The sequence below is a fragment of the Sorex fumeus genome, unplaced genomic scaffold, assembly GCF_029834395.1.
Source record: "Sorex fumeus unplaced genomic scaffold, SorFum_2.1 ptg000037l, whole genome shotgun sequence".
NCBI lineage: Eukaryota > Metazoa > Chordata > Mammalia > Eulipotyphla > Soricidae > Sorex > Sorex fumeus.
In genome coordinates this window covers 44,672,696-44,690,127 of record NW_026606094.1, presented here as the reverse complement: position 1 = coordinate 44,690,127, position 17,432 = coordinate 44,672,696, and the positions used below count along the sequence as shown (strand labels likewise).

The 17,432-nt window shown below is 37.9% G+C and overlaps 1 protein-coding gene across 1 annotated transcript in view; it reads right to left on the bottom strand.

Moving 5' to 3' along the window:
- The window catches only part of VPS50 (VPS50 subunit of EARP/GARPII complex), a 130,791-nt gene that overhangs the window by 30,153 nt on the left and 83,206 nt on the right, over window positions 1-17,432 (bottom strand). Inside the window, exons 17-20 of the mRNA XM_056118362.1 lie at window positions 13,215-13,305; window positions 11,271-11,447; window positions 6,878-6,996; window positions 4,966-5,072 (exon numbers count right to left, since the gene is read on the bottom strand). Coding sequence (XP_055974337.1) covers window positions 4,966-5,072; window positions 6,878-6,996; window positions 11,271-11,447; window positions 13,215-13,305 — 494 coding nt within the window. The remainder of the gene's footprint in view (window positions 1-4,965; window positions 5,073-6,877; window positions 6,997-11,270; window positions 11,448-13,214; window positions 13,306-17,432) is intronic.

The window sequence follows — 17,432 nt, the reverse complement described above, 5'->3', positions numbered from 1 at the left end:
TGGAGCCTTTCTAACAGATTTAGGTACCACCTGGGGCTGGGAAGCCTCATTAACAATCTTTTGTTTAATCTCTCCTAATTATCTGCCAAGTAAACACTACTTGAAAAAGACATTTTCAATATGCCCTTAGTGTTCTAAAATGTTTCTCCCAAGTACTGAATAATTAGTTCCTTCATCTTTCCGGGCACCAAAAAATTAATCTATCTTATTTACACAACTGTACCCCTTTGCTCTATAAGAGGCATTACCTTTGCCAGTTTATAATCTTCAAACACCTCTATGCAGTAACAACAGAAGAGGGAATAGTGCTTTTATTAGCTGGAGACCCCTTAGTGAAAGGTTCCAGAGAGTTCTGTTTTATGAATATGTACAAACTGAAGATAAAGACATCCCAGGGAGAATGAAAGTGGTAGGCATAAAATCCTCTTGGGGAAATAATGACAGCACCTAATCCCAGTCCTAAATGGGACAATATGAAAGTTCAATTAGCATACTAGATAATGTTTCCTAATTGCAACTCCAATAAAAAAAAAAAATCTGGTGGGGAGACTGTTGAATCTCTGTCCAGGGTAAGGTTTGATTCAGTTTGCTCTCCTTTATAAGGCTGACATATTAAAGAATTCTAAGAATATGGCTCTTCTCAATTTCCATGAATCTTGTAAGAAAACATTTTCCACTTTGAACATCAAGTTTTGAAGATGAATGGTTAATTTGAGTCAGAAAAGCTTAGGGTTTTCTCCTGGCTCCCCTTGGGCTCAGAAATCACTCCGGCTGGGGGGGGGGGGGGGGGGGAGGTGGGTGGTAGTAACCATGGGTTGTGCATGGGTTGGTCATGCACAACGCAAACATGTGACCTGCTCTCCTATCTCTCTGCCCTCAATGATTTTTACATAATAATTTTTGTTACTTTTTCCAGAACTTTGCACCAAAGGGCATCAATATCTATCATTATTATATCCCTTCCTTATATAATAAGAATGACCAGATATATTGTTTCTACATTTCCTTGTGATCTCAAGAAGAAAAGAGTTCTTGCAGTAGGGTTGCGTGTAATGTTTGCATTTAAATAACAAAATCCAATTTGTCCTCCTCAATTTTGTTTTAGCTTTATATTTTATTCTACTGAATTACCTTTTAGTGCAATATAATCATACAATTGCTTGTCCTTTTAAAACCAGGTAACTGTAACACTGTCCTCCCGTTGTTTATGGATTTGCTCAAGTGGGCTCAGTAACGTGTCCATTGTGAGACTTGTTATTACTGTGTTTGCATATTGAATATGCTTGCTGTTCAATATAATTTATGGATTCAGGTCTGATATTGAGGTCTTTAATCCATTTTGGTTTGACTTTTGTGCAAGGCATTAGAAAGGGATCTGAGTTCATTTTTTTGCGTATGACTGACCTGTTTTTCCAACGCCATCTGTTGAGGAGGCTTTCCTTACTCCATTTCATACTTTTCAGTTCCTCTGTCAAAAACCAAATATCCATATACCTGAGGATCTGTCTCTGGACTCTCACTCTATTTCACTGGTCTGAGAGTCTAATTGTACTTTACACTATTATTCTATTTCCCTAGGATTGCTTTGGCTATTCTGGGGATTTTATTATTTTATTATTTATTATTTTATTTTATTAAATTTATTATTTATTATTCCATGTAACATTCAACAGCATCTGATCAATGTCTTTAAAAAATGTCATAGGTATTTTTGTAAGGGCTACATTGACTTTGTATAGTGTTTTGGGAAAGACACAGACCATTGCACTGTCACTGTCACTGTCCTCCGGTTGTTCATCAATTTGCTCAAGCAGGGCCAGTAATGTCTCCAATGTGAGACTTTGTTGTTATTGTATTTGGCTTATCGAATACGCCACGGGTAGCTTGCCAGGCTTTGCCATGTGGGCAAGATACTCTCGGTAGCCTGCCGGGCTCTCTGAAAGGGGCAGAGGAATAGAGTCCTGCTTGGCCAGGCCGGAAGCTTGCAAGGCAAACGCTCTACCTCTGTGCTATCGCTTGAGGCATCTTCAATGGTTCTGTACCACTGGCAGCAAATGGAAGCAAAGATAAACAAATGGGACTAAATCAAACTAAAAATCTTCTGCTCTGCCAAAAAAAAATGATGACCAGAATAAAAAGACACTCCACATGCTGGGAGGAAATATTTGTCCTCCACTCATCTGACAAAGCATTAACGTGTTAGATATATAAAGCAAACAACTCCATCAAAAAAAATGTGAAGACATAAACAAACACGTCCTTAAAAAAGAGAGACAGCCAAAAGTTATGTGACAAAAATGCTCAGCATCACTTAACATCAGGGAAATACAAATCAAAATAACAATGAGATATCTCACACCAGTGAAACTGGCACAAATTACAAAGACCAAAAAAACCAGTGCTGGCAGGGTGGGAATGTCAACTGGCTCAATGTCTTTGGAAAACAATATGGACATTTCACAAAAAACTAAGCATTTAGCTTCCACATGATTCAGCAATTTCACTTCTTAGCATCTAACCCAAGTGCCCAAAAACACTAGATAAAAACATTTACATTCTTATGTTCATTGCAGTACTATTCACAATTGCCAAAAATCTAAAAGCAGACTGGTGTACAAGGACATGTGACTAGTTAAAGAAAACAATCGCACATATACACCAAGGAATACTATAGGGCTAATAAGACTAGATGGAACCATGTAATTTGCTGTAACGTGTATGGGTCTGGAGAATATTATGCTAGTGAATTTAGATAGAAAGGGATATATACAATGATGATCTCCCTAATATCTGAGATACAAAGAAACAACAAATGCCCAAAGTAACAGAAACTAGAGGGCCTAAAATGAAATTTAAAAAAAATTAAAAGCAATAACAAAGATGGTTAATGTAATGCTTTCCCTAACTTGGGGGCCTCCTGTAAAAGAATTCTATATCCATGTCTACTTTTTGAGAAATGCAGTATACCTTTGAAGAGAAGTATACTTCTACCTCACAGCCAAGTCTGACATGCTTTAGTAACATCTAAGAGGAAGTCAAGGGTTGAAGTAAAGTGATATTAGTGTGGAATCCTTAAGAGTCATGACATTTTTAAGCTCTTGCTCTCCTTCCCATGGTTCAAAATGACACTCTATTTTCAGTCTCCATTTCAGAATGAAGACACTTAAAGCAGAAATACAGATCAAGAGCAATAAATATCACAATAAACCTTTGTGGATAAGTCACTAATCTGCTGGGAAGGGGTGTGTGTGTGTGTGTGTGTGTGTGTGTGTGTGTGTGTGTGTGTGTGTGTGTCTGGGTGTGTGTCTGTGTTTGTTACTCAAGACAAATAAGCAAAAGATTACTTCATTTAACTACACCTCAAGCTGTATGTTCAGTCACTAAAACTAAGTGAATCCAGAAAGTTAAGGAGGGTAATAGGGATGACGAAACAGTTCACAGGAGGGAACTGAACACAGTGAATTTCAAGAACGAGTTAGACAGGACAGTTATGACCACATGTCTACAAAGTGACCAAACAGATTAAGTTTATTTACTTTCTGATTTTTAAGGGCAGAACTTGGGGCAACTGATGCGTTACAAAAATATAGAATTGGTTTACCATAAGAAAAATATTTCCACAAATTAGATCAGTCTAATCACAGAATGAGTAGTCTTGCAAAACAACATGCTTCAGTAATCATTAGATATAAAATATAAGCTAGATGTCCACACATCTTACAGGCTTTATAGAAATAAATTGTATTTTATGGGAATTGAGATGAGATGATCTCTCAGAACCCTTCCAAATGATCATGGGTTTTTAAAATTTGTTTTGGAGCATTACCTAGTGGTGCTCAGGGGATACTTCTGCCTCTGGATTCGGGAATTACTCCAGGCAGCACTGGAGGACCATATGGGATGCCAGAGATCAAACTCAGGGTGGCCGTGTGCAAGGAAAGTGCCTTACCTGCTGTACTGTATCTCCGCCCTCCCTTCCAATATGATTCTATATATTCCAGAAAAGTAACTAATGATCATATATGTTAAGTTAGTAAGGAAGAACTCATTTCTCTGAAACAACTGACCATTAGATTTTTTAAATCTGCCATTTTTGTTATGCAAATATACAACTTGTCTTTTCTCAATTGTTATTACTTCTCTATTATTTTCCCTTAAAAAAGTCTTCCAAAGAACACTACCTACTTTATTGTATTCACTAATAAAATATAGAAATTTTCTTCAAAAACACAGACCATATCATTGGAGCTGAAAGTTACCATAGCAGGCAATATGGAATTATCACCACAGTAAACAGAATACAATGTCTTTACAGAAAAAACACTAAGTTTTCAGAGAAAAAAAATCACTAGCTCGTATAAATGCCTTTATTAATAGAAGAAGGTATATCTATAATTTATATAAAAATTGTGAGATATAAAGACCAAGACAACAAGATGTTGAAATAATTTTTTTAAATCCTTCAAACAACATTTCTTCATGCTGTTTCTTCCAATAAAATCATCAATAAAGGTCTTATCTGTATTAAGAACAACACTTCCTATAGAGAGAATATTTAGTTTCTAGAACCCTTATGTCTGAAAATGCCAGACACTCACTTTTCACTCTGCCTTATCTGACAGGAAGATTGTGAAGATCAATGGAAACAATTAAGCACAAAAATACTGTGTAAATGTAAAAGTGGCATTATCATGATCCTACATGCGTTTCTAACTCTGAGAATTTTTGTTACATTTCGATTAATTGGGATATTTTAGAAAAACTGGATGACACAAATACTATATAGTTAATGGAAAAAGCTAACAATAATATCAGTATTACACATTTTGGAACAAATAAAGGTATTTATCTTACTCCTTCACTGAAGTGGACAATAGAATATAGGATAAAAACTGCAAGTAAAAATCAATTGGTAACAAAACATAGATGAAATGACATTTGCTTTTCTTTTTTTAAGTTACTTACCAACAAGTCTTATCACATTCAGTGTTGTATTTGTTAAGATGGGTGCGTTCACTTTATTTAGACTATAATCTGATTTCTTCCTGCTTTTCAGAGTTTCTCTTGAAACACTTAATATAGGAAAAAAAGAGTAGCAATTAGTGTTGTCAAAGTAGTAAATCAGGTTTTCAGCTTAGGCTATATTCCTTATTCACTAATCAGTTAAAAAGAAAATCCTATTATGCCTTGGTAGGAATACAGAGATTATCCTTCTGTCCATGTATTACTTACAGTCCAGTAGGGAAGAAAAATAAGCAAAATAAACCAGTAATATTTTTCATTCTAAGACAGTCATTAAAAGAAATCACACTTAAACATCCTTCTTCCCATATTAGACATGTTATAGAAATTATGCATCAATTGTACAAAGCACACTGACTTCAAACTTATAAATGGGAAAAAAAATTCTTCCTAAGAATCTGAATTAAGAGGCTTAAGGATAGCTCCATGGCAAAAAAATGCCTGCTCTGCAAGTCAAGGCTCGGTGAGGCTGAAAGTTTAATCTCTAGTATCACCCCCACATGCCTCAATACAATCCCCAGGGGCTTTGCTTGGGATCCCTGGTAATGAAGTATATGATCTCTGGCTCACTATAGTCAAGTGTGTGACCTACAGTAAGCATCTCTACCAAAATATGTGAGCAATATAGCCAAGTATATGTGGCCTCCTGCCATTGCAAAAATGGTAACAAAGGGAAGGGGAAAGGAAGCAGGGAGACTGGCTATGAAATAATAGAAATTTGATAAAGTCAAGAAACACTTAAAGTTAAATTTTATAATTCTTGTTTGTAGTACCCTATTAACAGACTGGCTTCAGTTTGAAATTCACATTAAAATATTACTGGTTTATTTTGTAAAATTCACATTTTACAGTTTAGTTATGATAGGTGAGAAGGGTACATAACTCTAACAAAAATGCAACTATCCTATTATTTTAAGGTATTTCTATTAGCCAAAATACACCCCAAATATATCTAATGACGATTTTTGAAAATAACTTTACTTAGTTCATATGGATGACAGATATAAATATCATACATGTGTAAAAATCTGTATCATCTATAAGAAAAATAAGTTACCTTTAAAAAACTGATTTTAAAAACTAAGAGTTTATTTTTCTGCAAAAACCACTAGCCCTCCAAATGAAGAGCTCTTTAATTATGCTTATTATCTAAAAGCTATATTTTAAGCCTTTTAAGAATCATTCATTTTAAGTCTTTAAAATTTTTTTCTTTTAGGTGCCCTGACTTACAATATTAATAATGGCAGGTTTTACGCATGAAACATTCCAATCCCACAGCCTCCAGCAGAGTAACAACTTCCCTCTACCACAGTCCCAGTGTCCGCCATCCATCCTATTGCTCCCCATACTCTCTGCAGTAATATGCTTCCCACCTAAAGACCAATTCTCAGTTTCTGTTGCCTTTGGGCATTGCCATTGTTCTCTTGCTAGGCTTCTGTATATCCCGTATGAGAGAGATTATTCTGTTATCTGTCCCTCTCCCTCTGACTAACTTCACTCAGCATGATATTCTCCAGATCATTTTTTACAAACATATTAACTTCAGTCACATGACATTATAATGAACTCATACTTCCATTTTTTCTTTTTCTTGTAGAGTTACACATTTTACTTTATTCTTGACATTTTAATTTTGGCTTTTCTGATGATGCTCCAGGGCTGTCAAAACCACACACAGAGATGCTGGGGCACATGCAGTGGTGGTGACTGAACTCAGGGCCTTGCATATGCAAAAGCTGCTTCGAGCCATCTCCTAGGCCCAAAGTTTGTTTCTTCTTTAAGTTTTAAAGGAAATCTTAAAACTGCACAACATCAAGTGCAAGTGCAAAATAGCATACAAACTAAAAGCAATTACCTTTTCACAGGAGCATCTCCTGTCTGCTCATCCACATAATCTCGTTTTAGTTCCTCTGGAACATCACTATCACTGTCATATTCCTGATAGGCACTTTTCTCTTGTTCATCAGATTCATACTAAAAAGAATAAAGTATGTTCAGCAAAGGATATAAAGAATCACTATTTATTGGAGGCGTTACACTGAATACAAGTTTCTGATTTCCTAAACAGTAGCTTAGAGAAGATGGTTCTTAATAATACAGCTTTAATTTTGTCATAGAGAAACATTATCCTTGGGCCATTGAGAATCTCAAAGGGCTGGAATTCATGCTTTGTATGTGGGAGGCTCAGGTTTGATTCTCAACATTCTATGATTCTCCCAAGTACCTGGGAACAACCCCTGAAAACCACTGATTGTGACCCCCCCAAAACCAAAAACAAACCTCATCTTTTTATTTTCTTTATAATTGTAATGTATCCAAGTCAAGGGAAAAATAAAAGAGAAAATATAAACACAAGACTTATAAAAACTTTTATTTTAAAAAAATTAAGTTTTCATATTAAAAAAATGCAAGGATAGAAAAAATAAACACCCTAGGTGTTAGAAAAGGGAAGGAGTATGTACAGAATTGACTAAAAGATATCTTTTCCTCCAGGAGATATTAGTATGCTTACATCCAACAAGTTAGCTCATTACAAAGAGACTGAGTAACCAATTCAGGAACTCTATGAGAAATATGCTAGGGAATCAAACTCAGCCTAGCAATGACAGTGATCTACTGCAAGTCACATCCCTGTCCTCCTACTCTGTCACTCAAAACTCTTAGTTCACTTTAATAAGCACAACACACATGTTGATATTCTAATTACTTATGGTTTGATTTAAATCCCAGGGCAGTTCAGAAAATCAGACTTAGCACCTAGTCATTACTTAGTGTGAGGGCAAAGCAGTGGAATTGGTTTTGAGAGGAAGGGTCCTTCCTAATATCACCATCATCTTTATGACACTCTAACCTATGGCCAGCCTGAGAATGGCAGTAAAAGAAGTGACAGTTATCATTATCGTTATTACTAGTGCCAATAAATTACATGACTCCGGAGCAGGAGACAAGGATTGTGCTAAGTGCTTCCAGTGAGTCTTCCAAAATTTTCCAGCAAGACCATCCCAACTGAGGGCAAACAATGTGGTCCACTAACTTCATGTTTTTGCTCTTTCATTCTAAAAAGCACTTTCTCCACGCTAGGCTGTTTTCACTCGGGGTGACCCAGAGTGGGGCGGGTGAGAGCCCTCCCCACGCCAAGAGACCCAGCTCTGGCAGACGACCTCCACTACCCAACTACCGCCATGCTCCAGGCTGCTTTCAGGACACTCGGACCGAGCCTCACACAGGAGAGAAGTCCCACGGAACCCAGGTAATGTGGAAATTTGTGACCTTAGAATCTGAGCTCAATGGGACCGGGGAGCAGAGATCCTCTGCCTGCTTCCCCAGTCTCTGGCGATCCAGGAGTCACATCCATAAGCTACTCCCTGGGGGCGCCAGATAACCTCCTCACGGGCCACCCTCCAGAACTCATGGCTACCTCTCAGCTGCTGCTCCTGGAAGGGAGCATAAAATGAGGCTCCCATAACCATGCCACCTGACTATGCGCCAGGCTGTTTTCAATCAGGGCGTCCCAGAGGAGGGCGGGTTAGAGCCCTCCCCACTCCAAGGGACCTAGCCAATCTCCACTATCCAACTGCCGCCATGCTCCAGGCCACTTTCTGAACTTCATGGCCAAGATATCCTAAGACACTTCCTACCCATTTTCCATAACTAACACACCATATTATTTGATGTGTGGTAATCATGGTTCAGGTAGTAAGCAACAAATCATAGAGAGAAATATATATATATATATATATATATATATATATATATATATATGCCTCTCGGAGAGCCCGGTAAGCTTCCAAGAGTATCCCGTCCACATGGGCAGAGCCTGGCAAGCTCCCCGTGGCATATTTGATATGCCAAAAACAGTAACAATAACAGGTCTCATTCCCCTGACCCTGAAAAAGCCTCCAATCATTGGGAAAGACGAGTAAGAAGAGGCTGCTAAAATCTCAGGGCTGGGAGGAATAGAGATGTTACTCACTCCCACTCGAGTAAATCGATGAACAACTGCATGACAGTGACAGTGACACTTTAAAAAGCACCTTTCTTATTGTAAAATTAAGAGTTATTTAGAAAAACTTATTTTGTCCTCCCTATGTGATTTCATACCATAGACTAATAACCACTAAGCACAGTGATAATGTGGTATCTGGTGCTCCTAAGCACGTGACTGTCATGTCCTGGGAGGCATGTGTTCCATAAGCATGATCAGCCAGGAAGATACTGCTGTTGGTCATGTGTTCAATGGAATCAACATGACTTACAATAGATGTCTTTGAGTACAAACACACATAAACCAAGGTTTGGCACTGATTTGCGGAGAAAATGTAGCTACTAAAGGCTCACATGAACCCAAGTTGACATTTACCCCAGGAACATTAGAGTTCATGGTAAATTAATAGAAAATAATTGCCACAAGTAATGAGAACTTAACACTCCAGGAGATTTAACAAAATCACCACACAGAAGTTTATATTATTGTTTACACTAGGAGACCAGGGCCATGTATATGGCTCAGTGGTAAAGCATATACCTGGGCCTGTTACACACACACACACACACACACACACACACACACACAAACACACATTGAAATGCCTTTTAATTCCTTTGAGTTTAATCTGTTTCAGAGGTTCCAAATTGATTTGCCCTACTTCCTCTTTTCAGAAAAGTAAGTACTTAACAACTCCCTAGAATCTATCTTCATTAAGCAAAAAAAGTGCCTCTCAGTTACATTTATGGATAGTACTGTTCCCCCCACCCAACTCCCAATAGACTAGTACCCATTATGTGCATCTTTGAGAAATATGTGTCTATTTCATAAAAGCAAAATAGCACACATAATCATTAAGTCATTATTTTGAATATAGCTTACTATGAAATAACTTGTGCTTCATATAAAGCACAATAATGGTATACTTTCAAAAAAGCTTCAAAAACATATCTGGGGCTGGAGCGCTAGCACAGCAGGTAGGGCGTTTGCCTTGCAAGCGGCCAACAGGGGTTCGATTCCCAGCATCCCATATGGTCCCCTGAGCACTGCCAGGAGTAATTCCTGAGTGCAGAGCCAGGGGTAACCCCTGTGCATTGCCAGGTGTGACCCAAAAAAGTAAAAAAAAAAAAAATCAAAACTAAAGCAAAAAAATATCACTGTAGCACTGTTGTCTCAGTTCATTGATTTGCTCAAGAGGGCGCCAGTAACGTCTCCATTGTGAGACTTGTCGTTACTATTTTTGGCATATCGAATACGCCACAGGGAGCTTGCTAGGTTCCTCTATGCGGGCAGGATAATCTCAGTAGCTTGCCAGGCTATCCAAGAGGGATGGAGGAATCGAACCTGGGTCCGCTGTGTGAAAGGTAAATAAATGCCTTACCCACTGTGCTATAATCACTAGTAGTATTTAAAATCCATTATTATAAGCACATACCTCCTTTATAATATTTTAGGGGTGAGTGGGCTTCCCATTTAGTTAAAATACAGATATTAATTCAACAGATTTTTGTCAAACCTGAATAGCTTTAACTCTATCTCCATCGAATCTAAAATTAAAGTCATACTGGAAAGCATAAAAACCAGAGGTTTTACGTATTTCAAAACCAAAGTAATATAGTGAAAACAGCTGGTACGTAACTGTTACATAAGAATTCCCCTTACTGTGAATATTTAGAAACTGAGGATGACAGACTTAAAATAATTTATCAAGGGAAGGGCTACAAAGGTAATAAATTACTAAAGTGGTCTTCACTCATATGACTTCAAATCTTTTCCTCAAAGTCCACTACTGCTATATTTTTCTGTTGTACAACCCAAAACACAATTAATACACCATAATTCTAAATTCTAAAAGATTCCCTACCAAGCAGGTTAGCAAGACATTACTCTCTTTAGAGAAAGAGACATGGAACAAAGTAATTCTCTTTGTTACCCAGGGGTTGAGCTGAGAAAAGAGCATAGATCATGCGGTCATCTATCTAATAAATAAAGATATAGTAGCAAAACATTCTACTATTTGATTAATAACATTGTAAATAAAGTAGACATAAAAGCAAATTTTATCATTCAAAAAAGCAAAGTCAGTAATGCTTATTGTAAAGTCATTATCCCTACATGTAACAATAAACTAAGTATATGGGTAAGAAGATGGGTCGCAAATGAACAAGTCAATCCAGCCAATTACCTTATTGATCACGTAGAAGACTTTAGCAATATGAAAATCTCATTTATGTAATACAGCATGTTTTTAAACATCACATACCCCATTAGAAGCCAGGACATCTTCCGTTTCTTCATCTTTATGGTTGGACGGAATTTCAAATGGATTTCCCCCACTACAGTACTGCTCAAACAAAGTAACTGTTTTTGAGGTAGATGAGGCTGACTGCTTACTAGGTGAAACTGATGGAGAACGAGACTGTTCCATAAATTTAAATTCCTAGATATTAAAAAAAGTAACAAAAGTACATAAAAGGAACAAAGTACAGAAACATATTCTATCAACAAAAATGTATAGCATTTTTTAAAATAACAATCTTCAGTTTTCAGGTTGCCTGCAAGCACAAACCTGAATAGGTGAAAAATTACTAAAAAGTTTACCAAAAACTTTACTAAAAAGTTTACCAAAAGAGACGTCATCACTTATCTTCACAGAAACATATTCTGTGAAGATCACTTTTTAGTGAAACATCACTAAAAAGTTTACCAAAAGAGAAGTCATCACTTATCTTCACAGAAACATATTCTATCAACAAAAATGTATAGCATTTTTTAAAATAACAATCCTCAGTTTTCAGGTTGTCTGCAAGCACAAACCTGAATAGATACACTGAAAAGTTTCCAAAAGACAAGTCATCACTGATTATATAAAAAAGTATTATTGATATCATGCTACTTCTGACTTATTTTATGAAACAGCACAGAAATAATTTTTTAAAACATAATTTAAAAAATTTGAACATTATGGTCTAAAGATGTTAACATAGCAGCAAAAGTCCTAGTAGGACAAAGTTTTTGTTTTAGAAGTCATTTATAAATATTGCTTTTGTTACCAGACCTTTGCTAGCCACTAAGTAACAGAGGAAAATAATACTTGGTCTCTCCTTTCTCTTAGGATTTAGGGTCTGGGAGAAAAAGAAATACATACATATTTAAATATTGAAAATTTCCTACTTTGTCAATAATATTGTACTGGAAATGGCTTAGTTCTAACATGCTAATATGAGTGAACATTAATGACTTATTAAATTCAATCCCTGAGTTGATTTATAATTATTATTATTATTATTATTTTAAAATAACAATTATTATTATTATATTTTGGGGACTATATCCAGTAGTGAGCTTTATTTTTATTTGGCAATACATAAATAAAATTATTTCCTTTAAAAAAATAATCTGACTTATGTATTCCCTATACTTACTAAGAGTGAAAACATTGCTTCTAGCCAGCCATTCCTTCCAAAGGCAAAATTAAACACTAATGAACTGCTCAACATGAACTGAAGTTTAAGCATTACATTTTGACATGTGGTATTTGCAGAAAATAAACTAATACACAAGAAATATTTAGCTATAATGTGTTCCAACTAAGAGAAAAAATCAAATACAGATATTTGCTTGCATTATTTTCTATGCAACAGGATTATTTCCTTATGCATAAGATTTCAAAAAACTCATCTAATAAATAAAACATTTCTATAAGTACCAATAAAAACTAGTTCAGAGCACTTTTTATAATTACCATTTTTACTTTTGAGGAATTTTCTTATTATAGGTGAATTGATGACTTACAATATGAACTATGCAACTATTAGTCTCTTTAAGAAATGAAAATATTATAAAAATATGAACCATTTCATAAGAGACAATAAATACAGTTGATTAATTTTTGCAAAACTTAAATATTGCTTAATAAAGCAAACAAAGAAAAAAGCGTCTTCTATGAAATAAAAAATATATTAAATATTATTCTAATTATAATTTCTTTTTAGACAAAGTTTTTCTGTCATAGGAAAAGAATTTATAAAATTCTACAATATAGTTTGACATTCATTAAAACCACTTAAGAGACTTGCAACTACTGATCTTTAAGAAATAAAAGTCATGATTTCTTAATTATTTATATTATAAATACAGCCAAGTATCTACTTTTTTAAAGGCAAATAAATTAAACACAGATTATTTGTTCTTAAAAAACACTTACATGAAGTTGCAAAATACTGAAATTTGACTTAACAGGACAAAGCTCCCAGGTCTCATTCTCCAGGAACATTCTCAGTTCATCAAGCCGTGTTCTAAAATTTTTTTTAATTAAGCAAGAAGAAAATGCACATCATACAGAAACCAAAAAATGTAAAACATAATCAATGTGAGGATTATCATCATGATCATAATGAGCTCTGAAAACATATTTAGAGCAACACAGTAACTTATGAATATCACATGACCTTTATAAGAAAAAATTCTAATATTTATTATTACTATGTTGAAAAAATAATGAATGCACATGAAAAACATTTTTATTAAGGAAATAAACTAAAAGCTACTCACCATCTCATATATTTGAAAAATCCTTAACTAATTATATATCAATGCCAAAAAAAAAGAAAAACACTTTATATGTTTTCACTTAATCACTTAATCACTTAACTTCCCGTTAGCCATCGATTTGCTCGAGCGGGCACCAGTAACGTCTCCATTTGTCCCTGTCGCGTGCTAGTGTAGCCCAATGGCATCTGTTCGCTCCGGGAACATGAAGGGCCTCAAACCGATCGTTCATGATCTTGACGAAGAAGTCTGACCATCTGGTGGGTGGGCGGCCACGTGGTCTTTTGACATCCCGTGGAATCCAGTCGGTAACAGCTCTAGTCCAGCGGTCGTCTTTAAATCTCATTATGTGACCAGCCCATCTGATTTTCGACACCTTGGCAAATGAGACAGCGTCTCTGATTCTTGATCGTCGATGGATGTCAGAACTCCGGATTCTTTCTCTCATTTGAGTGAAACGTGATATTCCAAGCATAGTTCTTTCTATTCTTCTTTGGGAGACCTGAATAGCGTTCTCATCTTGTTTGCGTAGGGCCCAGGTCTCTGAGGCATATGTTAATGCAGGAAGAACAGTGGAATCAAAGAGATGTGCTCGGAGCCGGAGGTTCTTCGTCCTCTTAGCTATTTCTTCGACGTTCTTGAAGGCGTTCCAAGCCGCTCTCTTCCTCCTGCGCAGCTCGGGTGCCAGGTCATTTATCATGTTGACCTCTCGACCTAGGTACACATAGCTGTTGCATTCGGAGATGGTCGTTCCGTTGAGAGCGAATGGGGCGTCAGGAACGAGGCTGTTTCTCATAAACATTGTCTTTGTAAGATTCAGCTGTAGTCCTACCTTTCCACACTCACGGTCAAAGTCGGCCAGCATTTGTGCCGCTTGGCTGATGTTTGGTGTTATTAAAACAATGTCATCAGCAAAGCGGAGGTGGTGTAGTTGCCGACCATCTATCTTCACTCCCATTCCTTCCCATTTCAGTCGTCGCATGATGTTCTCGAGGGTGGCACTGAAGAGTTTCGGTGAAATGGTATCACCCTGCCGCACCCCTCTCTTGACATCAACGATCACTTCTTTGTCGAATGATGAGATCCTGGTAGTGAATCCGCAATACAGCTCACGGAGGATCCTGTTGTATTGGGCTTGAATGCCCTGACTGGCTAGGGCTTCAATGACTGCTTCCGTCTCAACAGAATCAAAGGCCTTCTTTAAATCAATGAACGTAGACAGAGCGGCATCTTGAACTCCCGAGAAACCTCAATGAGCTTGGTTATCGTGTGGACATGGTCGATGGTGCTGAATCCTTTGCGGAACCCGGCTTGCTCGCATGGTTGTCCTTCATCTAGTGTTCTGCCAATCCTATTTAGGATGACTCGAGTGAACAACTTGTAGTTGACAGACAATAGGCAGATCGGGCGATAGTTGCCAATGTCATGGATGTCTCCCTTCTTGAACAGTAGTACGGTCCTGCTGGTTTTCCATTGGGACGGAACCTTGCATTCAGACAGGTAGCGAGTGAAGAGCCAAGCCAGTGTATTGATGAGTACTGACGGCAGGTTCTTCAGGTGTTCAGGTCTGACTTTGTCTGGGCCGGGTGCTGTTTGTTTCTTTACCGACGAAATGGCGTATCGGATTTCGGAAGAGAACATTGGGAACGACATATCCATCCTGTGGAATTTGGTATGTTGGCAAGTGGACATGGCTATCAAAGAGATTTGAGTAGAAGTCATGGATAATCTTCTCCATTGCCTTTCTGGAGGATGTGATGGATCCATCAGGACGTCGGAGGGCAGTCATCTTGGTCTTGTAGTTGGTGAAGGACAGGCAGGCGTTACGAATACTTTTCCTGGCTTCTGCCGCATCTACCAGTACTTCTGCTCTTCTCTCTTTGAGGTCTTCCTTGATCGCATCTCTGCACTGCTTTGCGAGCTCAGATGTTAGCTTGCTGTTGTCTGAGGCATGCACCAAACCACGCTGGCGAATTAGCTCGAGTTTTCCAAGATAGGCGATTTTTTGTGGCTATCTATCTCTTGGCGTTCCTCGCACATTCATGGAGGTGCTGAACCAGTCGATCGTATTCCTCGTCAATGTTGTCAACAATGGCATCTTCCCATGTTGCTGCAATAGTACCAAAGAGTTCCCAGTTGGTGGTCATTCTGGGAGTTCTCTTTTTGAACTTTGCAGCCCTTTCTCCACGCTCTGTGAAGTAGAATTTTGCACGAAGGAGACGGTGGTCCAATCCCGTTCGAAATTTTGGGACAACAGCGACATCAGTCAGGCAAAACCGTCGATTGAATATGATGTGGTCTATTTCGTTGTGGAATCGTTCACTGGGAGACTCCCATGTTCATCGTTTAGATTCTGCCTTCTGGAACTCTGAGTTACCATGAATGGTCTTGGTCGACATGATGAACTGAGACAGTCTCTCACCCTGTTCATTCCATTCTAGGCCATGGGTCCCAATGTGAAGTTCTTCAGCTGATCTTCTCGGTCCTATCTTGGCATTAAAATCACCCACAATGATCTTGTAGAAGGTGTGGTCTTTATAGAACTTCTCTAGTTCCATGTAGAATTTCTCGATTTCTCTTTCATCATAATGAGATGTTGGTGCGTAGACAACGAAGATAGAAACTGCAGGCAGTGAGCCACATCTATTCAAATGTAAACGTCCGATTCGGGTTGTTAGGCATTCGAATGAATCAATGCTCTTGGCCAAGTTTGTGTTGATAAGGACACTGACGCCTCCAACACCTCTTTTATTGCATGTTCTGAGGAACAATTCTTCTCCAGTGTCGAAAACGGCATGGTGAGATTCATGCCTTCTTGTCTCGGTCAGACCAATGATGTCGTACTTGATCATTCGCACTTGTAGCATCAGGTCCTCGATGGATGCACCTGATGCTAGCGTACATGCGTTGAAAGTACAGACGATCATTTTTGTCTTCCTTCGTTGTGGCAGCCTAGGTCGGCCTTGAGATTTTGTCAGCCTCTCCTTTCTCATCCTTCTCAGTGCTGCCATGTCGGTGAAGCCTTCAGGGTCAGGTGAATGAGACCAGTTGTAGTTACTGGTTTTGGCATATCGAATACACAATGGATAGCTTGCCAGGCTCTTCTGTGCGGGCGGAATACTCTCGGTAGCTTGCCAGTCTTTCCGAGAGGGATAGAGGCTTTTGGGGCGACCTCTAATCATCCTTGTAGGTGTTACCATATTTGAACCCTATCAAATACGGTACGACAATTCCGGAAGATGGGTATTTAGTGTCTTATGATGTGTCTGGAAAGCGTCCTGGAGTGTGGCGACGGCTGGGTAGTGGGAGTAGTGTCATGTAGTGTTATATGTTTTATGAGATCATATATACTAACATGCTTTGTGCCTTACTGCATAGTCATAGTAAAGAAACACAATATTAGGTGATAGTTATTTCCAAATATATTTATCTCAATACTTATCTCCACACAGGATTTTCTGAGTTAAATTTGCAAGCGTGACATTAACATATTAACATGGCACTAACCATTTATGTCATACTCTTCTTTTTTTTCATATACTGTTTTCTTTTTTCTTTTTGTTTTTGGTCTGGGGGCCACACCAATAGTACAACTGTACTGTGCTCAGGAATCACTCCTGGTGGTGCTCATGGGAACCATATATAGTCCCAGAGATCAAACCCAGGTTGGTCACACACAAGGAAACTGCCTTACCCACTGTGATGCCTCATTTGCACTCTCTTTCTCTCTCTCTCTCTCTCTCTCTCTCTCTCTCTCTCTCTCTCTCTCTCTCTCTCTCTCTCTCTCTCTCGATCTTTATCTTTACCATAATGGCTGTCTTTCCTGAATAGGTAAGATATAATACCAGAAGTTCCAGAAAAACAAATACTTCTG